This window comes from Panthera leo, chromosome B4, assembly GCF_018350215.1.
Source record: "Panthera leo isolate Ple1 chromosome B4, P.leo_Ple1_pat1.1, whole genome shotgun sequence".
NCBI lineage: Eukaryota > Metazoa > Chordata > Mammalia > Carnivora > Felidae > Panthera > Panthera leo.
Genome location: NC_056685.1, coordinates 136681038 through 136703969, shown reverse-complemented (window position 1 = coordinate 136703969; position 22932 = coordinate 136681038). Strand labels below are relative to the sequence as shown.

The following is a 22932-nucleotide window of genomic DNA, read 5'->3' as shown; positions in this document are numbered from 1 at the left end:
TTCACGAGAAGTTTGTTTAATGGCAAGTTCACAAAACACGACGACAGCACGCACAGACGGGCCTCAGCGTGACGCTTCCGGCACCAGAGGAGTCTCCCGGGCACCGTCAGGGGCCGCGGAGGCGCGGGGCGCGAGGCCAGGCCGTCGGGGTGTCCGGCCTCTAGAGACGGGGCCACTCCGCTCCCCTGCCTCAACAGCACCGGCACCGAGCCCCCCGCGAGCCTCCTGGGTGCTGAAGACCATCTCGTAGTACTCGATCAGCAGCTCGGTGAACAGGTTCATGGGCACGAGGGCACTCAGGGAGGACGCCCCCTGGGACGGCCAGATTAAATTCAGCCCAAAGACACACGCCAGGTTGGAGCTGTTCATCTTGTTAAAAATGCTCTCCCGGGACACCTGCAGGACACACATGAGACAAGGGACGTGACTGTGGGTTCAGTGCTACGGCCCTGCAGGGCCACCTCCCGGCTCTGGGCCTCGGTGTCACCACCTGTAAAAGGAAGCAGTCTTTTTTTGTTTTAACTTTTTAATTTTTTTAAGTGTATTTATTTGAGAGAGAGAGAGTGAGCAGGGGAGGGGCAGAGAGAGAGAGAGAGAGAGGGAGGGAGAATCCCAAGCAGGTTCCACACCGTCAGCACAGAGCCCGACACGGGGCCCGAACCCACAAACCGTGAGATCACGCCCTGAGCCAAAACCAAGAGTCGGCCGCTCAACCCACTGAGTCCCCCGGGCGCCCCGAAAGCAGTCAGTCTTGATGCTCTGAGAGACCTCGGGCTCTGACCGTCTCTGAGCTCCTCCTGGATCTCCTCCGCACCCCCAGCCTTCTCTCCCACTCCAGAGGACTCGGGAGGCCCCCTCGGGGACAGGGGTCTCTAGCACAATGGGTGCAAGCTTGGCCTTTGGTGTCACCCAGCCAGACCACCTCTCTGACAGCCACACTCTGGCCAGCGAGTTGGACACAGTCCAGGCCAAAGAGCAGGCAGGGGTCATCGGAGGACTGGGGGCAGCAGGGGAGGGGGCGAACCTGCCTTACAGCACTTACAACCCCATGAAGTTAGGATGCATCACCCATTTTACAGATGAAGAAACTGGAGGCCCAGAAGGTGCAGGGGACTTTCCCGAAGTCACGGGGCCAGTCGGGGGCAGGGGGGCCACTTGGGCCCATCTGAAGGCCTGATCTCCCCCTCGCCTCCAGGGTCCTGGGGACCTCTGACAATCGGAAGCAGAGACAATGGCAGAACCTCGGGGGTCATGGGAGAGCAGAGAACGGGGGGTGGGGCATGACCCAGTGAACCCCCCCCCCCCAACTTGGATCTGGTGAGGACAGTGGCCCCCAAGCCCCTGCAGGAGGCCACCGGGGCCAATGCTACACAGCACCAAGCCCCATGGGAAGTTTCAACGTCAGTGCCGTGGAGGACGGGGAAATCAGTCCACCTCCAGCAGATGAAAAACAAGTAGAAAGAAAACTAGGACAATAACTTAGTTTTTGGCCTCTGACAAATAGTTTATTATTTAAAAAAAATTTTTTTTAACGTTTATTTATTTTTGAGACAGAGAGAGACAGAGCACAAGCAGGGGAGGGGCAGAGAGAGAGAGGGAGACACAGAATCCGAAGCAGGCCCCAGGCTCTGAGCTGTCAGCACAGAGCCCGACGCGGGGCTCGAACCCACGGACTGAGAGATCATGACCTGAGCCGAAGTTGGATGCTTAACCGACCGAGCCACCCAGGCGCCCCAGTTTATTATTTTTCAAAGCAATCCTGGGCACCTGGGTGGCTCGGTCGGTTGAGCGTCTGACTTCGGCTCAGGTCGTGATCTCACGGCTCGTGGGTTCGAGCCCCGTGTCGGGCTCTGTGCTGACAGCTCAGAGCCTGGGGCCTGCTTCGGATTCTGTGTCTCCCTCTCTCTCTGCCCCTCCCCTGCTCATGTTCTGCTCTCAAAAATATGTAAACATTAAAAAAAAATTTTTTAAAGCAATCTCTACACCCAACGTGGGGCGCCCGGGTGGCTCAGTGGGTTGAGCCTCTGACTCTCGATTGCGGCTGCCCCGCGTCGGGACAGCGTGGAGTCCGCTTGGGATTCTCTCTCCTTCTCTCTGCCCCTCCCCGCCTATGCTCTCTCTCAAAATAAGCAGACGTTAAAAAATGGAAATAAAAAGAAGGTCCCATCTGTAACCGAGGGCGGCCAGGCATGTGACCGGTCAGCAGGGGCGGGCGCAGAAATGGAGCTGCTCCCTGGTCAGGCCTTGAAGTCCTCTGGGCCAGGGAGCGGCGTCCCAAGGCTGGGGGAGACCCCAGACCCCGGGCTGTGTGGGCACCAGGTGCAGGAAGGGCCGCCTGGGCCAGGCACGGAATGGGGGCCTCCCCGCCCCGGGCCCTGCTTAGCCCCCTCACCTCATGCAGGAAGCCCATGAGGTAGCTGAGGACGGCGTAGTTGTGTTCCGGAAGGCTCTGCAGGATCTGGTGGCAGCGGGTCACCCGCAGGCTGCTCTCCACACCTGCAGGGGCACAGGGGTCCCTCCTGAGTCCTGCCCGAGGGGCCGGCATGGGCCTAGGGAGGAGGTCAGCTCTGAGGACGCACTGTCCCGAGGTCGGGCCCGGAGCCCTCACTTACTCCCGGGCCGGGTGGCTGTTCGCAGCAAAGCCCTCCCTTCCATGAGCTCTGTTCCCGTCTTGAGAGCCGTATTGCAACTCTTACCCCCCAGAAAGCCCGTAAAGCCAAATCACTCACTTTGTAAGTGAGAATGGCCTAGACCAGCGGTCAGCAAACTACAGCCTTCGGACAGAAAGGCCAATTTTTGTCAGTAAAACTATTGGTACAGGGGCCCCTGGGGGGGCTCAGTCGGTTGAGCGTCTGACTTCGGCTCAGGTCACGAGCTCGCGGATCGTGGGTTCCGTGCTGACGGCTCGGAGCCTGGAGCCTGCTATGGATTCTGTGCCTCCCTCTCTCTCTGCCCCTCCCCTGTTCACGCTCTCTCTCAAAAATAAAGACAAAAAAAACAAACTATGGGTACAGAGCCGCACCCACCCACTCACACATCACAGCAGAGCCCGGTAGGGGCAACGCAGACGGACCCACAAAGCCTCAAATACCTACTACCTGGCCCTTTACGGGAAAGGTTGGCCAGCCCTTCTCCAGACCAACTTAGCCTGTCTGTGATGCCCTGCAGCTCAGGTCCCCACACCCACCAAGAGCCTGGGGGAGGCTGCCCCAGACTCAGACCCCCATTTCCTCATAACCACGTCCTCCACTGAACTCCAGACCTCAAGCCAGGGCGCACCCACAACTATTCACCGTGCTCCCCACGTCCCGATCCCCCAACGCCAACCTCTTCCGGCCAAGCCTTGGGCGGGGCTACCGTGAACGCCTGTGTGCTTTCCGAACACAGACACAAACGTCCCTACCGTCAACGCTCTCGTTGGCCTCTTAAGAGAAGCCTCTCTTTCGTGAACTCAAGCCGTTGTGGGCAACGGGAATGGACAGGGAGTTCCCGCGAAATGATCTTCAAGGAACCAACGAGCTTGGGGGCCGCCACCTCGTTGCCTGGGTCCCGGCTTCCCGGCCCCAACCTCCTCTTTGTGAGATTTATGGTCCCAGAGCACATCCTTGCACGAGGTCCGCCACCCGCCCTCTCTACGGTCTCTCGGGGACAGAGCGCTCACCGGCGAGCAAGGGGGAGCAGGCTGCCACAAAGCACCGAATGCGTGCCACGAACCGTCACGCCCGATCCTCACAACAGCCCCCACTTTTATGCACCTAAGGGAAGTGAGCTCAGAGAGGTTCAGTGACCTGTCCCCAGTCACACAGCTACTGCAAGGTGAAGCCCAGGCTTGGATCCAGATCCGTGCGGCTCTAAGCCAGTGCTCTTAACCTCCTGGCTGCACACCAGGAGGCGGCCTTGGCTGCAATTCCCTTGTGCCCTGGACACTTCCCGAGTGTCCCTGCACTTCCCGAGCACACGCAGAAGCCCCTGCTTTTGCCCGACTTCACGGAGAAACCCATCCCACCTGAGAATGGGCTGCCAGAAAAAAGAGAGGACGCTCAGTGAAATCTGCATTTCAGCTAAAGAGCAAATATTACTTACACTAAAAAAAAAACAAAAAAAAAACAGACATTCACCCTTTATCGGAAATTCACATTGAGGCGGGTGGGCATCCTCTGTTTTCTGTTGCTGGATCTGGTGACCCTACACCTGTCACCGTGCGGCCAGGCCGAGTGAGACCACGGTCCAGAAAGCAGGGTCTCGGTTCTCATCTCAGGGCAGCATCTCGGTTCTCAACGACCGGAATGTTGGGACTTCCTGAGTCTTCAAACTAGCGGAGGGCCAAACGCAAATGGAAACAGCTCCAAACGTTCACCCGTGAAATTATAAAGCTGGTGCAACACGACCACTGAAAGGATGAGTGACTGCACATGAGGAGGGAGAGAGGAGATGTGATGCTAACACACGAAAGCCAGGCTCCAGGACCGTGCACAGGAGCGGGGCTCCTGGCGTGAGGGGCAGGTGCCCACGGAGCCCCCACCGGGGTACGTGCCCGCGGGGGACCGCGGGGCTGGGCAGGGACTCCCGTGTCACTGCTGTGGACCTTGGGGTTTTTGTTTGTTTCCTACGCTATGTGCTGGTGTTATTTCCATCAAAATGGAATTTATTATTTTTTTTTTTAATTTTTATATTTTAAAGCTTATTTATTTTTTATTTAACAAAATTTTTTTCTAACATTTATTTATTTTTGAGACAGAGAAGAGACAGTGTGTGAGCAGGGGAGGGGCAGAGAGAGAGAGGGAGACACAGAATCCGAAGCAGGCTCCAGGCTCTGAGCCGTCAGCACAGAGCCCGACGCAGGGCTCGAACTCACGAACTGCGAGATCATGACCTGAGCCGAAGTCGGACGCTCAACCGACTGAGCCTCCCAGGCACCCCTAAAGTTTATTTATTTATTTTGAGGGAGGTGGGGAGAGAATCCCAAGCATCTCTGTGCTGACAGCACAGAGCCCGATGCAGGGCTTGAACTCACGAACCGTGAGATCGTGACCTGAGCCAAAATCAAGAGTTAAGACGCTTAACTGAGCCACCCAGGAGCCCTCTCATAATATAATTTTTTAAAAATTCTCAGCAGCTGCCCCAGCCCAGCCCCACTCCCTGGTGCACAGGATGAGCTTTGCCCCTAAGACACTTGTGCTTTCCATGGTCACATCTCTCCAACCCCGCTGAGCTAGGCATTCCATGGCACAAAACCCAGACCATCAGCATCTCCCAGGAACCAGTTAGAAATGCAGATTCTTGGGCCACTGCCCACACCTATGGAGTCTGAAACTCCGGGGTGGGGCCCAGTGACCCATGTTTTAATGCACCCTCCGGGGGTTCTGGTGCCTGGGGACGTCTGGGAACCTCGGACACCCTGACGAGCCCTCCTGCCCAGCAGGCCTTTCCCTGCTTTCCTTCCAGTAAGTGCCAGACGCCCTGCAGCCACATCACCCTGCCACACCCGGTTCAATGACACGCCTGTCCCTGTGGCCAGCCTGAGCGCTCCTGGTGAGCAGGGCCTACGTGCTCACTCCCCTCCCGTCCACAACTACCCCGCACGGGCTGTGGCAAGCAGGTGCCAGAGTCAAAGAGGAACGTGCGTGGTCAGTAATAACCACAGCACGAGGGACAGCCCGACACGGCCGAATGGCTGAGGTGACTGGCATTTTAGAGAGAGAATGAGGGCACAGGGAGGGGTGCAGGGGTTGGGGGGGGGGGGGCCCTGAGCAGAGTCAGGGAGGGGGTAGTTATCCGGGTGTGTTCATGGGAGAAACATGCTTCTCATGTCCTGGGACGGGGTCAGCGGTGCAGGCTGGGTTAGGCCCCCACCGTCACGGGACACTGGGGTCTCCTTGAATGTCTACATCTCAGAGCCGGCTCTGGGGTCCCTGACACAGTTCTGGGTGTAGAAGATTCACCTCCCAAAGGGCAGAGGAGGGATTTCTAACTGCAAGCTTTCTACGGTAACTGCTCGAAGAGGGGGTTCGGGGCCTCTGCCCCCCATCAGCCTCCACCCCCCTTCTACACACAGAAGTTGGGGTGCTGGAGGTGGGGGGCTCCCCCACAGCAGGGCAAGGAGGGCCTGGAGGCGGCCCTCGGACCGGGCCGTGCACCCCGAACCCAGAGGCGCCCTCTGCCACGCTGCCTGTCGCCCCAGCTGCACCCGACAACCCCTGCCCCCACCCACGGACGGTGGTGGCCCGGCCCGGCCACTGACACTTGTCCACGGGGCCGGACGGCAACAAGAAGAGGCCGGCAGCCCCTCCCCCCACCCCCCAGACTGGCCCTCGGCAAGCCCCCCCCACCCCGGGGCAGGTACCCACTGGTGATCCCGAGAATCTGCTCATAGGCCGTGAAGGTCAGCAGCGGCTGGGGAAGCTCTCGCAGGAAGGTCTTCAGGATCACGGCAGGGATGTGGACGTCCCCATAGTCGTCAAAGTTCACGGGCTTCCCTGGACACAGAATGTCGCAAGTCTGAGTCCTGACGGGGCCGCGGAGTCCCGCGTCATGACGGGCCCCGACGCAAACGGCTTTAGAACTCCCGAGGGGGGAGACCTCTCGCCAGGCGCGACCCTGTCGCCTGCTGGACCCGGGGGGTGCTGCTACCGTGCCCCCCTCGGCCCTCTGGGGCACCTGGCCGAGTCTGGGGCGTGCCCCCAGTCCCCCCGCCGTGTGGGTCGGCCCCGCCTCGGATGCAGGTGCTCGGCGCACGGGCCTGAGGACGGCCAGTCCACACGCGCCCCGCGCCGGCCCTGTCACCGGACGGGCGAACCGTACGAGGGAGAGGAACGAGGAGGGTGGGCGGGGGCGTGAGCAGAGCCAGCCGCCTCAGCAGTGTCGCTGTAGGGTGCTCAGCTCCGACACGGCCTCCCGACCTGCGGGTGTCGCCGCAGGCAGCCGAGAAAGCGGTGCCGGGCCCGCTGGAGGGGCTGCCGAACGGAGACTCCATGGAACACCTCAGACCACCTGTCCGCCTGCAATGACGGGAGAAGCCCTCGAGGCACAACGGCAGCGTGCGGCCACCCGCCGAGGGCCGGGGCTCCGGGCGCAGGCCTCGCCTGGGCAGCTGCCCGGCCCCGGGCTATGCTGGGGGTTGGGTGGGGGCGGGAGCCACGCTACCTTGGGCCTGGCGGCTCTGCGGCCGTGGAGGGCTGTGCAGGCCGGGCAGGCGGGAGGCTCGGGGTCAGGGGTCTCTGCGGGGACAGGCTCACCTTGATTGTACAACCGCTGAATCTCGCGGATGGTGTGGACACTGGCCGACCTCCGGAACAGGCCCTCGGTGCGGAGTCCTGGGGAGAGAGAGCCTCCAGGCACCTCACAGGTCCTAGCACTCTGGGTTTCTGGAACATTCCACGACTCCTCCTGCCCACGCGTCACCCTCCCGTGGCTGGCAGGGAATGCTCTCCAGCTCGGTTCATCCCCCCCCCACCCCCCCGACGCCCACCACCCGCGATCCCCACCTCCATTTATTCCTCAAACTTCCAAACTCCCAACCCCACCTCACTGCCTACTTCTGCGGCCCCCGGGAAGACAGAACCCAGTCAGACAGACCTGGAGTCCAGCCCAACTCTGTCTCATCCCGCTGTGTGACCGCAGCGAAAGCCCGTGGCCTCTCTGAGCTCAGCCACCCCGTCTACAGAGTAAGGCCCTGAGCCCCTGCCTCTGAGGGCTGCAGAAAGCGTCGACGAGGCTGGATATGGCACGTGTTCAAGCACCCGGGGGGCCTCCACACGCACAGCCTCCGCTTAGTCCCGCAGCTGCATCGACACAGGTGACCCGTCCAGTATGGCAGCCACTGGCCACACGTCATGATTTAAATTTCCGTTTAATTAGCAAAAATTAAGTGAAAGTAAAAATGCGGTCACCCGACGTAGGAGACACCTAGAAAGTGCTCTACTGGGCTATTGCCGCGAGCAGCTGGAAACTACCGTTCCGGACGCGGCAAATACAGAACGTTTCTGGGTTTCCAGAAGCCCTGGGCTCCCTCCCCAGCCTCTTCCTTCTGAAGCTGGGTCTATTCAACGAATATATTCAGGTCTGAGCAGCCTGTGCACGGACCTTGCTGGTCTTCACCGGGCGGCTTCCCACGGGGACTTCCCACGGGCCTGCACGGTCCGGCCTCTCCTGCCCCACTGCCCCTCGGCCCCCTCCTCCGGCCTCCAATCTGCCCCATGCTCCTTGCTCCTCCCGGCCTTTGCACGCGCCGTCCCCTCTGCGTGAGTGGCTGGTCCCTCTCTTTTTTTTTCCTGACAGATTGAAGTAGGAAAATTTCTGAGGTGGCTCCCAAAGTCCCAGACCCCGTGGGGCACACTCATTCTGCCCGGTATCCAAACACTGATCTAGGCGCCACAGGGAAGGGACTCTGCAGACAGGATTCAGGCCCAAGGACCTGACCTTAAGATACGGAGATTATCTTCGGTGGGCCTGACCTAATCAGGCAAGACTTTTAAAAGGGACCGGGTTCTTCCTGGCTACAGGGATTTGAAGCATGGAGGCCGGACTCGACAGGTGGGAAGGTCTCTGTCGGTGGAGGGGGCCGCACGGAAAGGAAAGCGTGCAGCCTCTAGGAAGAGAAAGAGGCCTCTGGCCGACAGCCACCAAGGACACACAGGCATCTCTGCAAAGAACTGAATTTGGCCAACAAACTGAATGAACATGGAAGCAGATTCTTCCCCAGAGCCTCCAGAAAGGAGCGCAGCCTGGCGGGATACCTCGAGTTTCGCTTTGCGAGACCCTGAGCAGCCCGGCCCCCGTGTGCCTGGACTTCTGACCCGTGGAAACAGCTTTACAGAGCAAATCGCAATGGAGTCCTCTCGGTTGCGACCGTGAGCCCCCAGAACGGCGGCTGGTTGGGGGGGGGGGGTGCCGTTACCATGGCAACCCCAGCGCCTCAATCAGGGCTGGATACGGGGAGGTGCCCAAAGGGTACATGTTTGATCGTGCATTCATTCAACAAATACAATACTGAGTTCCCACTTGGAGCCGGGTTTTTTGTTTTATTTTTTCATAAATAAAGGAACTGATGACGCTAAAAAGGGAGAGACTCCCTCTCCCGGTTTCTGACACCTGGTCTTACGCACTATCTTCTGTCTGCTCCCGACATACGGAACAGAACGGGAGGTGCCGCGAAGGACTTCTCGCCAAAGTAGACACCATTCTAAGCGACGATCAGGTCCTCCGGCTAGAGAGGCGCCAGCTCATAGAACTTTCTAGCATTAGGACATGCAGTTCTGAGGGCGCGCCAGGTAAAAGGCCACCAGGGCCCCCAGCAATGACGGCTCCCACTGCTCGTCGGATGCGCCCCCCCCCCGCACCCTGCGGCACCTGCCTGCGGAGGGCCACCCCCCCCCGCCACCAGCAGCCTGTTCGCCCAGAGAACTACGCTCCTGTCAGGGTCCACACTTTCCCCGTGGATCTGGGAACTGCACCCCCTCTAGTCACCGAGCGCGCCCACCCCACTGGCGACAGCACCTGCAGACCAAGCTATCTATCACATCAAACGGGTCTCTTCACGGACAGCTTTACGTGTCTCATCTCATTTAGGCCCCAGAGCAACCCCGTGAATCAGGCACCGTCATGAACCCCACGGGGCAGATGAGGAATCACAGGCCCAGAGAAGGTAAGTAACTGCCCAAGGCCACACAGCAAGTACACAGTAGAGCTGGGATGCAAACCCAGACATTCTGTGTGCCTGAGTCCATCCCGTGCCGGTCACCCTTCCCGCACGAGGCCCAGCCCCTCCAAGTCCCCGGTCTGCACGGCGCCCGCGACACGAGACGGGCCTCCCAGAGGCCCTCACACCCCTGGCTGAAGCCAGCTCTCGCTTACCTTTCTCTCTTAGGTATGTCACTGTGAATCTCAGCACAGGAGGGATGAGTTCACCTTGATTTTTGTCCTTGAGGCTGAGGGAAAAGAAAAGAAAGCAGGTTTTAGCTGGAGGTGACAGGTCCTCTCCACACCTCTGTGTAAACACGGGACCGAGGAGCCATACAGGGACAGACGCGGACTCGGTGCTCAGACAGTAGGTGTTCTGGCGGCCAAAAGAGAGGCAGAAATAATACACTAGGGCAGCAGCTGAGGGCTCCACCATGATAGAGGGGAGACCTGGGGAACGGGGATGGCTTCACGTGGGGCCACTTCTGAGCTAGGTTTTGAGGTATGAGTAGGAGCTCGTGGAGGACCAAAGCCGGGGGGCGGGGAGCATTCCAGACAGGGGGGAGATGCACAGAGGAGGACCAGAGGCACGAGCGGATTTGGCCGTGAGGGCAGATCCGGGAAACCTGGACTGTATGCTGACCAGTCAAACAACACGCCTGATGGAAACCTAACGCGCTGCCTCAGGCTGTTAAGACCCAGCCTCTTACCGTGTTCATTTGGGAGAGAATTGATACGCCAGGCAACTTTAAAACACAGCCACAAATACACCACCCCAGCGGGCAGCGAGGATGTGAAGTCACAGCTGCCCACCGTGAGCATTCTACGGCCCCGCTGGGCTCCCGCGTGAAACGTTTTGTTTTTCTCTTTCTCACGTGCTGAACGCTCTTGCCCGGAAGGCAGCGTACTTGGGAGACGGTTGGATGGAGGGGAAAACGCTCTGCAGTCGACGTGCCTGCTGGAGTCCTGCTCTGCGACGTCGTAGCTGAGAAGAGCATGTGTTCTGCGGTTCTCTAAACGTCCGTTAGGTTAGTTTGGCCGATTGTGTTCAAGTTTTCTAGACTGTTGATTTTCTACTTGTTCCATCAATTACTTAGAGAAGGATACTGACGTCTCCTCACGTGCGTCTGTTTCTCCCTCGGTTCTACCACGTTTTGCTTCGTGGATTTTATTATTTTTTTTAAATTTTTTTTAACGTTTATTTATTTTTGAGACAGAGAGAGCACGAACAGGGGAGGGTCAGAGAAAGAGGGAGACACAGAATCTGAAACAGGCTCCAGGCTCTGAGCTGTCAGCACAGAGCCCGACGCGGGGCTCGAACCCACGGACTGCGAGATCGTGACCTGAGCTGAAGTTGGACGCTTAACCGACTGAGCCTCCCAGGCGCCCCTGCTTCGTGGATTTTAAAGCTCCGTTACTAGTCTGTAACTTTTTAGGATTATGTCTTATTATGAAATGCCCCTCTTTGTCCCTGGGGTTATTTCTTGTCCTGCTTGGCCTGACATTAGTACAGCCACTCCAATTTTCTTTTGGCTGGTGGCTGCATGGCAGGTCTTAGTCTACCCTTTTACTTTTAATCTACAGTGTTTTATCGTTTTACATTTTATTTTTTTTTTTTTAATTTTTATTTATTTTTTTATTTTTGGGACAGAGAGAGACAGAGCATGAACGGGGGAGGGGCAGAGAGAGAGGGAGACACAGAATCGGAAACAGGCTCCAGGCTCCGAGCCATCAGCCCAGAGCCCGACGTGGGGCTCGAACTCACGGACCGCGAGATCGTGACCTGGCTGAAGTCGGACGCTTAACCGACTGCGCCACCCAGGCGCCCCATATCGTTTTACATTTTAAACGTCAGTAGGAGCTTCCTTTTTTTTAAATCCAAACTGAGAATCTCTTTTAATTGGAATGTTTTTGCCATTTACGTTTAATGTAATCATCACTGCGGCTAGGTTTCCATCTACTATCTTGCTATTTGTTCTTTACTCGTTTTCTCTCTTTTCTTGACTTTGTTTTATTCTTTAGGACTCAGGATGGAACTACCCCAGTGACCCTCCTGGGTCACCAGCTTGCAGGTATTGGGACTTCTCCATGACCACATGAGCCAATCCCTTATAATAAATTTCCTCTTTCTTGGTTCTGTTTCTCTAGAAAACCTACACGAATATGCTGGGTCTGTGTCTCCTGATCGGTTTTTCTCCTAGTTACGGAACACGTTTCCCTGCTCCCACCTTGTAATTTTTCTTTGGAAACTTTACACTGTTGGTTGCTGGGGTTTGTGTGTTTGTATTTGGTATTCCTTTGAACGGAGATGAACTTTGTTCTGTCTTGCATCAAGTCATTTGGGAACAGGTAGAGCCTTTCAAGGATCGCTTTGAATTTTGCAAGGGGGGCTCTCGAGCAGTCTTCAGACTAAGGCTAATGTAGCTCAACGGCTAAGACAGAAACAGCACCCAAAACCTTAAGTGCTGACGTCTCCACTTTAAGTTGGGAGAACACTTACCACGCCCAACCCTGTGTCAGCTCCAATAGTTTTGGGGCCCTACTGTTTTCCGGTGGTACTTTAATTTCCTTTTATATATAGACAGTTTAAACATCCAAAGACTTGAGGGGACAGTCTGTGGAGAACTCTCTGTGCAGCACCCCCCCCCGGAACTCTGTCCCACAAGGTCACCCACCCAGAGCCCCCAAACTCTGAACTCCGTTACCCCACTTTGGCAAGAGCACTGGAGCCTGTCTGGCTTCTCCCTGCTCTGCAGCCTGGAAACATCCCCCGGGGAAGTGAGCCGGGGGAGTCGGAGGGCCTGCTCTGTTCATTTCCTTTCTCTCTGGAATCATGGCCCCCTGCTGCATGCTGCCCGGTGTCTGAAAACACCTATCATGATAGGGCTTGTGTGTTTCTCTACGTTCGGGCAGGACGGTCAGTTTGTTCCATGATTCTGTCACGGCAAGAAGCAGAAGTCACCGATTTATTGTGAAAGGGTTTCCGGGGGCAGGGAGGTGGCCACACGCCTGGCCGTGGTCCTTAGTTCCCCCGGGTCTCACTGTGTTCCATCATCAAGTAAGACCCCTGGGGAGACGGGGACGGGAATGGGGCAGGTCTACACCTCCAATCCTAACACACAAATATGGACCTCAGCCTCCTGCCTTGGCTCCCCGAGAACAGCCCAAAGTTCAGTAACCCCCAGCTCTTCTGGAAAAATCAGTCACCTAAACAAATACACAGCATCGTCCTTGCCGTGCATTTGCATATTCGTCATTTCGTTTGATTCCGACAGGGAACGGGTGGACAAGACAGGCTGCTGTTATCCCTGCTTCACAGATGGTGAACAAGGCGTCCCAGGGAGAGGAGTTTCGTTTCTTTTCTTTTCTTCTCTTTTTTTTTCTTTCTTTTTCTTTCTTTCGTTTTCTTTCTTTCATTTCTTTTTCTTTCTTTCTTTCTTTCTTCCTTCCTTCCTTCCTTCCCTTTCCTTTCCTTTCCTTCCTTTCAACTTTATTTATTTTTGAGAGAGAAAGAGCACAAGCAGGGGAGGGACAGTTCTTTCTTTCTTTCTTCTTTCTTTCTTTCTTTTCTTTCTTTCTTCTTTTCTTTCTTTTCTCTTCTTTCTTTCTTCCTTTCCTTCCCTTCCCCTCCCCTCCCCTCCCCTCCCTTTCCTTTCCTTTCCTTTCCTTCCTACTTTATTTATTTTTGAGAGAGAGAGAAAGAGCACGAGCAGGAGAGGGACAGTTCTTTCTTTCTTTCTTCTTTTCTTTCTTTCTTTTCGTTCTTTTCTCTTCTTTTTCTTTCTTTCTTTCTTTCTTTTCTCTTCTTTCTTTTTTCTTTCTTTCTTCTTTTCTTTCTTTTCTCTTCTTTCTTTTTTCTTTCTTTCTCTTTCTTTCTTTCTTTTCCTTCCTTCCTTCCTTCCTTCCTTTCAACTTTATTTATTTTTGAGAGAGAGAGAAAGAGCACAAGCAGGGGAGGGACAGTTCTTTCTTTCTTTCTTCTTTCTTTTCTTTTCTTTCTTTCTTTCTTTCTTTCTTCCTTTCCTTTCCTTCCTTTCAACTTTATTTATTTTTGAGAGAGAAAGAGCACGAGCAGGGGAGGGACAGTTCTTTCTTTCTTTCTTCTTTCTTTTCTTTCTTTTCTTTCTTTCTTTCTTTCTTTTTCTTTCTTCTTTTCTTTCTTTTCTTTCTTTTCTCTTCTTTCTTTCTTCCTTTCCTTCCCTTCCCCTCCCCTCCCTTCCCTTTCCTTTCCTTTCTTTCCTACTTTATTTATTTTTGAGAGAGAGAGAAAGAGCACAAGCAGGAGAGGGACAGTTCTTTCTTTCTTTCTTCTTTTCTTTCTTTCTTTTCTTTCTTTTCTCTTCTTTTTCTTTCTTTCTTTCTTTTCTTTCTTTTCTCTTCTTTCTTTTCTTTCTTTCTTCTTTTCTTTCTTTTCTCTTCTTTCTTCTTTCTTTTTTCTTTCTTTCTTTCTTTCTTTCTTTCTTTCTTTCTTTTTCTTTCTTTCTTTCTTTCTTTCTTTTCCTTCCTTCCTTCCTTCCTTCCTTCCTTCCTTCCTTCCTTCCTTCCTTCCTACTTTATTTATTTTTGAGAGAGAGAGAAAGAGCACAAGCAGGGGAGGGACAGTTCTTTCTTTCTTTCTTCTTTTCTTTCTTTTCTCTTCTTTCTTTCTTTCAACTTTATTTTTGAGAGAGAGAGAAAGAGCACGAGCAGGGGAGGGACAGAGAGAGAGAGAAAGAGAGAGAATCCCAAGCAGGCTCTGCACTGTCAGCACACAGCCCGACGCGGGGCTCGAACCCACGAACCGCGAGATCATGACCATGACCCCCGGGAGGGCCCGGGGGCAAAGGCAGCGCTCTGTCCCTGATTCCTGGAGATACGTGTGCAGAGTAACAGCACCCCTGCCACCAAAATGCACGTTAAAATACAGCCACTGGCATGCATTCCCATCACAGCGGGACGCAGGCTGAAGGTAGCCAGGGCCGAAGGGGTATCATCTGGGCTTCCAGCCTCGCTGGCGCTGGGCTCCACCCGTGACGATTTTCACCGAAACCACCTCAGGCTGCTTCCTTCCTCATCTGCCCCGGAGCTCTCCGGGTGCCATCATCAGAGTGGCTGGAACTCAGATGAGGAAACTCAGGCTCAGATGTAAGTCGCAGATGGACAAGAGCAGAGACGGGGCGGCGAGCATCCACTGAGGGCACACGCTTAGCCCGGCGCAGGGGGGACACCACCGGGATACACAGGCAGCCGGACGGAAACCAGAAGCGCGGGCTCTGGTACCTGACCTCCTGAGGCCAAGTCCTGGTTCTGCCGCCGAAGCGGAGAGGCCCAGATACACCCCTCGACCTGCCCCCACACCCATGCCTCCATTTCCTCTTCTCAAATGGGTTGATAATCAATCGGACCTGCCTGCCAGAGTGCTTAACACCAGCAAAGCCGTGGGACGGGCCCCGGTACTCCAAAAACCATTCAGCGAACGTGACTTACGGAGCAAATGATGTCACGCCGTCCGAAGACGTGACGATTGCTGGGGCGCCTGGGTGGCTCCATCGGTTGAGCGTCTGGCATTGGCTCGGGTCGCGATCTCACGCTTCATGAGTGCGAGCCCCGCATCGGCCTCCGCTCTGACAGTGCGGAGCCTGCTGGGGATTCTCTCTTTCCCTCTCTCTCTCTGCCTCTCCCCAACTCGTGCTTTCTCTCTCTCCCCAATAAACTTGAAAAATTCAACACAACAAAAAAAAGGCGTAACAATTGTAAAACGGAAAATTAGACTAAAACTGGGGTCAGAGTCCTGACCGTGGACGCTTAAGCAGATGCTACAGGAAATGCACAGAAATTCTGGTCACCCTCGGGCCCCCCTCCCCACTAAGGCGCTGGCACACTGCCCCCCTAGCAGGCTGCCTCCTCTTGTCCTCAATCGGGGCCAGAGAAGGCAGCGGGGACCACCCCTCCCCGCCATCATCCCGCCCACATAGCCTCGGGGCCTGGATGGCGCTCACACGGGGCACGCGGCACCGTTACCCGTCCCGCCTTGGACGCTGTGGGCAAACGGAAACTCACCACCGACACCCAGTCTTTCCCGCGTCTCAGGGTCTCAGGCCTCCGGACTGGCTCACGGCACACCTGCGCCCTCCCCGCTGCAGGTACACCCTCCCTATTTCTCTTTCCAGGCCCAGCCAAAAAGCCTCCTCCTCCGAGAAGGCCTCCTTGCTCCTCTCCAAAGAGCACAGGCTCTGTGTCCGCTGTCCCCCAGCACCGTGTGGGGAGATTACCACGGACCGTCCCCACATAAGCCCAGGGGAGGCCCAGACTCAGAGCAGATGTGGCAACAGAGGCAGAGGTCAGAGCAGAGCACTTTGAAGGTGGGGGACGGAGCCACGAGCCCAGAACCCAGAAAAGAAAGCTGTTTTGACCAAGAGAATACGGCAGAAGCGACCGGCCGGTTTCCGGGCCTCGGCCCGAAGACTCTGGCAGTTTCCACCGTGGTCCCAGGAACCCCTGCCAGAAGCCGCGAGCTGGCCCGTAAGAAGGGGGCCACCCTGGGCATGTCCGGTGGGGAGGCCATGTCCCAGCTGAGCCCAGCCTTCCCTGCTGCACGCCAGGACGTGAGGCGGCGCCTCGGACCCCGGGCCCTCCGGAGGAGCAGCCGGGCCACCACTGGACGCCACGGAGCAACCTCTGGCAGCGCCCCCCCCCCCCCCCCCGAGCACGCTTGCCTAGCTGGGCTCTGCCCAAATTCCCGGCCCCAGAAATCAGGACGCATAACAAAACGGTGGCTGTTTGAGGCTGCTAAGTGCCAGGGGAGGGGGGCTGTCGTGACAGCAGGTAACGGAAGACGGTCCAGAACGCGCAGCCGGGGATGAGCCACGCGTCTGAGCCCACAAGCCCTGCTCCCGTATCTTGTCCGTTTGGTTTCCGTTGTGATTTCATTGGCCCCAATTCGAGATGGGCTGTGGTTGCTGGGAGAGGCCCCAGAGCCCCGAGGCGGCCCAGCTGGAGGCAGGCCCGGGCCCAACTGAGATGTGCGGTCGTCAGGGGCGTCTGGGGGGCTCCGTCGGTTGAGCGTCCGACTTCGGCTCATGTCACGATCTCGCGGTCTGTGAGTTCGAGCCCCGCGTTGGGCTCTGTGCTGACAGCTCGGAGCCTGGAGCCTGCTTCGGATTCTGTGTCCCCCTCTCTCTCTGCCCCTCCCCTGCTTGTGCTGTCTCTCTCTCTCTCTCTCTCAAAAATAAATAAAACCTTAAAAAAAATTTAAAAAGGGGGGGGGCACCTGGGTGGCTCAGTCGGTTAAGCATCCTACTTTGGCTCAGGTCATGATCTCACGGTTCGTGGGTTTGAGCCCCACGTAGGGCTCTGTGCTGACAGCTTGGAGCCTGGAGCCTGCTTCGGATTCTGTGTCTCCCTCTCTCTGCCCCTCCCCCCGCCTTAAAAATAATTAAACATTAAAGAAAATTAAAACAAAACCAAAAGCGTGTCGTCCTTCTGCAGCGATTCCTCGGGGGGATGCGACACCAGCTCTGCTCTTCCTCTGACCCCAGGGTTTCCAGAGGACTCCCAAACACGTGGCCCACGTGAACAACCACGAAAACCTTGCCAACGGCACTAACAGGCCTTTGCGTGTCCTGCTCTCTATGGAAAGCTGGTTTCTTGGTGGTTTCTCTTTGCCGGAGCTGTATGTCGGGGACACAAAGCAACATTCGGCCGGCCAAGCGGTCCCCGTGACGTGAGGCACGTTGCCGCGGGAATGCGGGCGGGCCCTCCCCCCCACCTCTGACTTGGCCTCCCGTGTCCCCCTGAGAGGGACATGATGGCCTGGGACCCAGGCGGTCCCCTCTCCGCGTCCCCAGGGAGAGAGGAACGTGGCGGACGGGTGGCTCTCTTCCTCCTCCTGCTTCCTTTGGGAGCCAGAGCAGTGCAAGTCCTGGCCCTGCCCTCAGGAGGCCGGTGACCTCAGGCGAGGCTCCTAGCTTCCCCAGCCTCTGTTTCCCCAACTGGAAAGCAGAAATGCTGGCGCCCTCCTCCCAGCTGCAAAGAGTAAATACTGAGGGACACAGAAGCCTGTGTTCAGCTGTGAGTCAAATGTACCAACGATCCAAATCAATGGAGCTCTAGGGGCTGAGTGACGTCCCGGGCCACACGTGGGCGGCCTGTGTCAGACCAGGAAGCGGGCCCAGGACGCCGCAGTGACTTGCCTGGGGTCCCACAGCTAGGGGGCCTGGGTCCGCCGATTCCAAAGCCTGGCGTAGCGAACGTTCTTGGGGAGGGGGCCCTGCTGAGACGTGTCAAACGGGCCGACGCTGATGAGCTACCCCAAGACCCCCTTGCCTGCAGCTTAGCTCACGTTTCTTTCTTTCTTTTTTTAATGTTTATTTATTTTTGAGACAGAGAGAGACAGAGTGCAAGTGCGGGAGGGGCAGAGAGGGAGACACAGAATCCGAAGCGGGCTCCAGGCTCTGAGCTGTCAGCACAGAGCCCGACGCGGGGCTCGAACCCACGGACCGTGAGATCATGACCTGAGCCGAAGTCGGACGCTCAACCGACTGAGCCACCACCCAGGCGCCCCCACATTTCCTTTTTCTAAAGCAGGCTTCCAGGGTGGGGCGGGGCCTGTAAGATCGTGAGACACTGAGGTCCCAGAAGGGGTGTGCCCGAAGTTGCAGGGCCCCCAGCCAAGCACGCCTCCTCCCCCGTGCCCTCAAGGCGCACGGACCTCCAGCCGGGCCTCGGGCCTCTCGTGGTGAGCCGCGGAGCGACTCATCCCCTGGGATTCGAGGACCGCTCTCGGCAGCGCAGAAACCCACGCCGTGGATTTCTCCTCCCTCCCATCGCCCACCCGCTGGCTCAGAGAGGGGCTTGCTCAGTGGACTGGGTCAGTGCAGAGGATGACAACCGCCCCCGGGGCTCTGGATAAAAGGTGCTTCCTGGCTGGGAGGGGACGCCCAGGGCAGCAGCGAATCCTTTCTCACCGGGTCCCTCCCTGTGCACCCCGATGTGTGCGGGCCAAGGCCAGGGCCAGGTCTCCACAAGGACGCATGGATTACTAGACCCACAGCCTGAACTAAACTTCCAAGGTGCGTGTGGCAGGCGGGCGGGGGGCTCTCCGCGGGTCAGCACCGTGTGCTCCCGGCCAACCGTCCGGCCCCAGAGGGCACCGGGGGTTCTCGGCACATAACCCTTGCTTGGAGTGATCAGCAGGTTCCTGCCCTGGTTTCGCAGGTGAGAGGCACACGAGTGAGGACAGGCTGTAGCTTTGGAGCGACGGGAGGGACGGAGCGGGAGGAGCAGCCGGCCGGCCCGGCTGGGGACCCGGGCTCTCCCCGCCCTCTGACGTGGTCATTGACCTCTCGGCCCCTCCCGGTTCCGGGAACGCCTCACTGGGCCACAAAGGCGGCCGGGAGGTCCCGGGCGCCCACGGAACCCGGCAGTGCACGTGGACAACCGCCGCGTGCAGGGGGCCGAGGGTGTGCCGGCGTGCCGCCAGGCCTGCTGGCTCCGTCGCCGTGCCCGCGTGGCGACAGAAGACAAAGCCGGCTCAGAGAGGCAAATCGTTTCACCGGAAGTCACACGGCCTAAGGGTTCAAGTGAGAATCGGACTCCCAGGCCCTTGTAGCCGGAGCAGACCACGGCCTTGCATCCCGGGTGGGGGTCTGGTGGGACTGACCCCCCCACCCCTGCACAGCCGGCCTCTGTGGGAGGTGGAGGAGGAACCGGCAAGTTTCGTATCGTTCGCAAGCCCAGCCCCCGAAACTCCCCGTGGGGCGGGGGGTTCTGGCAAGTCAGGCTGGCACACGACTTAGGAGCAGAGCCCAGGGAGGCCCGGCCCGGCCCCCACCCCAGAGGCCCTTCCCCAGGACGGCGGCTTCTGCTCTCCGGACAGCCACACGGTGCAGGAGACCAAAGACGGGTGTTCCCGGGCACGCAGGGAAAGAGAAGCGAAAGCCGGGCACCCCTCACTCCCTTCCTCGTGCAAGTGGCCGCTGGGTCAGCGGGAACCGTCCGCTCTGGGAGAGGAGCAGCTGGAAGTCACGTGGTCCTGCTCATTAACGAACGGCCCAACGGGGACCTCTGCCTCCGTCGCCCCCACTTCCCACTCCCTGCAGGTGCGAAGGAGCAGGAGAGGTGTGGGCAGGGGGACCCACCGCTTCCCCCCGAGTCTGGAAGCCCCCCACCCCTCTCTTCTCCCACCTGCCCACCTGCTTCACCTGTACGTGCGGGACGGAGCACACAGGTGAAGGAAATGCCACCGGGAATCTCTTTTATTTATAAGAGAATTTACGGGTGTCACTGTTAGTGCCTTTTTCTCCCCCTCTTATCTGACTTAAAAGGCCACAGAGCAGGGCAAGAATGACAAATGTGTGCCAGTGGGCACAAAATTAAGACCTAGTTTGTGTGCCCATAACGACACAGAGGGGAGAAGGGACAGGGGACGAGTTTTGTGCGGTGGCGGTAAGGCGAGTAACGTTATCGCCACTAACAACCAGTTTGTGATGAACGAAGCTATGAACTCTGATCCCAAGACGCAAACTATCGCCAAGTGTCTCGAGAAGAAATGCAAGATCTGAAAAGGTATGACGTGTGAAGACACTGAACTGTCATTTTAAAACTTCCCACGAAGAAAAGCCAAAGACATCGCTGTACGAGGTGACCGCAGATCAGCTCTTAACGAACACAGACACCAAATAATCCGCAAGGTACCAGCAAAGCAAATCCAGCTACGTAGAAAGAGATTACCCACCACGAACACGTGCGATTTATCCCAAGGATGCAAGGTCCGTTCAACATAAAAACTGATCAATGTAGCCACCATATTATTAAAGGACAAAGCCTCTGTCATCATCTCCATAAAGGCAAAAAAAGCACATGGCCAAATCTCACATCCCTTCATAGGAAAAAAACAAAACAAAACCCACCACTCGATGAGCCAGGAACACAAGGGCTTTTCCTCAGCCGGATAAAAAGCATCTATGAAAAACCCACAGCTAATACCATATTTAATGCTGAAAAACGTAGCCACTTCCCGGTAAGAAGAGGAAAACACAAGGATGTGTGCTCGCCCCACTCCTTCCCAGCACTGGAGGTCCGGCCAGTGCAATCAGGCAGGAAAAGGAAGTGAAAGGCACCCCGGATGAACGGGGAGAAATAAAAGTATATCTATTTACAGACGACAGGGTCTTGGATGTGGAAAATACTAAACAAAAAATCACAAAACATCCATAAGAACTAATAGATGATTTTACTTAGGCAGCAGGATATAAGATCAGCTTACAAAAATCAACTGCATTTCCTTTTTAAAAATTTTTTTTTAATGTTTTATTTTTGAGACAGAGACAGAGCATGAGCAGGGGAGGGGCAGAGAGAGGGGGAGACACAGAATCCGGAGCAGGCTCCAGGTTCCGAGCGGTCAGCACGGAGCCCGACGCAGGGCTCGAACCCACGGACCGTGAGATCATGACCTGAGCTGAAGTCGGACGCTCAACCGACTGAGCCACCCAGGCGATGGGCCATTGCTTTTTGACAAGGATGCCAAGGCAATTCAGTGGCGGAAAGAATGCTGTCTTTAACAAACGGTCCTTGTGTGCGTGGAGTCATCCGGGAAGGCTTCCTGGAGGAGGAGACTATGAAGGAGGACTAACGGCAGGCAAGCCTGGCAGCAGGAACGGGTTCCCGTGGTCTGCACACCCTGTTGTTATGCCCCCCCGGGCCCTGGAGGTGGGGAGGGCATGGTTTCACCTCCAGTCACAGGGAGAGAAACTGGGGTTGCTTAAGTTAACCAGCCTGACTTCCCAAAGCTGGGACCCGCGTCCCCCCTCTGCCCTGAGGAGGCCCTCCCTCTTTCCGCTACCCCGTATCTGCCCACATAGAGCCGTACCAAGTGCACACGTGCATTTTCTCTCTTCAGCGATGGCAAGGGCCAAAGATACCTCGAGTCTCTGACGTCCCCCTTGATACGTTACCTTAATTAGCTTGTTCTAAGGTGACAGCTTTCTGTTGCGTGCTTCTGAACTTAACGCAGCAAATTAACATTTGCGAATAGGATTTGGTGATGAATTTTAACGACTTCCATTCATTCACGGTCCACACAGATTACATATTTGCTACTCTACTTAATATGTTTATTGCCGTTTTATTGTAGTCGTTTGCAATGAAACGGCATAAAGTATTAATTTAAAGAGGCAACCGCATGGATCATCTCTCAAAAGTGGCACACACGATGTTTTCCAAAGGCTGTCCAGTGAGACTCGGCACTCCCTAAAGATACAAGGAACCGGGGCGCCTGGCGGGCTCAGTCAGTTAAGCGTCCGACTTCAGCCAGGTCACGATCTCGCGGTCCGTGAGTTCGAGCCCCGCGTCAGGCTCCGGGCTGATGGCTCGGAGCCTGGAGCCTGTTTCCGATTCTGTGTCTCCCTCTCTCTCTGCCCCTCCCCCGTTCATGCTCTGTCTCTCTCTGTCCCAAAAATAAATAAAAAACGTTGAAAAAAAAAATTAAAAAAAAAAGAAAAAAAAAAAAGACAAGGAACTGATTTTTACAGTTAAAACTGGCCCCAGAACAGGAATGAACCAAGACCTTTATAAAGGCATTTCTAACACCTGTCTTCGATCTGGTAACGGACATCTCTGGAGTTCAAGCTCTGTCAATGCACCCTGAAAGACACCTGCTCAAGACAGGGGTCCCAGGGTGACTCCCCCATACTGTGCTCAGAGAGATGGCTGTAGAAATCCACGACTTAGAGGTGTTTCGTCTTACATTTTTAAAGCTTTATTACACAGGGACGCCTGGGGCGCTCAGTCGGTTAAGGTCCGACTCTTGGTTTCCCCTCGGATCACGATCTCGAGGTTTGTGAGTTTGAGCCCCACAGCGGGCCCCGCCAGCACGGAGCCAGCTTGGGATTCTCTCTCTCCCTCTCTCTCTCTGCCTCTACCCCGCTCATGTGCTCTTTCTCCCTCTCTCAGAATAAATAAATAAACTTGAAATAAATAAAGTTTTATTATTAGACAATAGGAGACAGAAGTGGTTTGGAACGACGAAATCGGCAATCTGAAAGGCATCACTGGAGTCGTCAGACGAAGGGACTGATGACGGAAGCAGCACGGATACACAGGCCAGGCCGAAGGCGGAGACACAGACAGCAGAAGCCTCAGGCCTGAAAATCCTGGAGCCTGGGCCCGCCCGGGGGGGCCCCTTCTCACCAGCGCCCCCAGAGGGGCCCGCCGTCACTGCATCTGCCAGTGCCGCCTTCCCAGGCGGGCGGCAGGGGTGCCGGGGCCACACCCACG

The 22932-nt window shown here is 56.3% G+C and overlaps 1 protein-coding gene across 3 annotated transcripts in view; it reads right to left on the bottom strand.

Annotated features, from left to right (window-relative positions):
- Window positions 1-22932, bottom strand: part of ARHGAP8 (Rho GTPase activating protein 8) — a 63592-nt gene continuing 40660 nt past the window's right edge. For all 3 annotated transcript variants that reach the window (XM_042948084.1, XM_042948083.1, XM_042948085.1), the window contains 5 exons: window positions 9853-9926; window positions 7236-7313; window positions 6348-6476; window positions 2393-2496; window positions 1-396 (listed from right to left, as the gene is read on the bottom strand). In XM_042948084.1, coding sequence (XP_042804018.1) covers window positions 64-396; window positions 2393-2496; window positions 6348-6476; window positions 7236-7313; window positions 9853-9926 — 718 coding nt within the window. In that variant the 3' untranslated portion in view covers window positions 1-63. The remainder of the gene's footprint in view (window positions 397-2392; window positions 2497-6347; window positions 6477-7235; window positions 7314-9852; window positions 9927-22932) is intronic.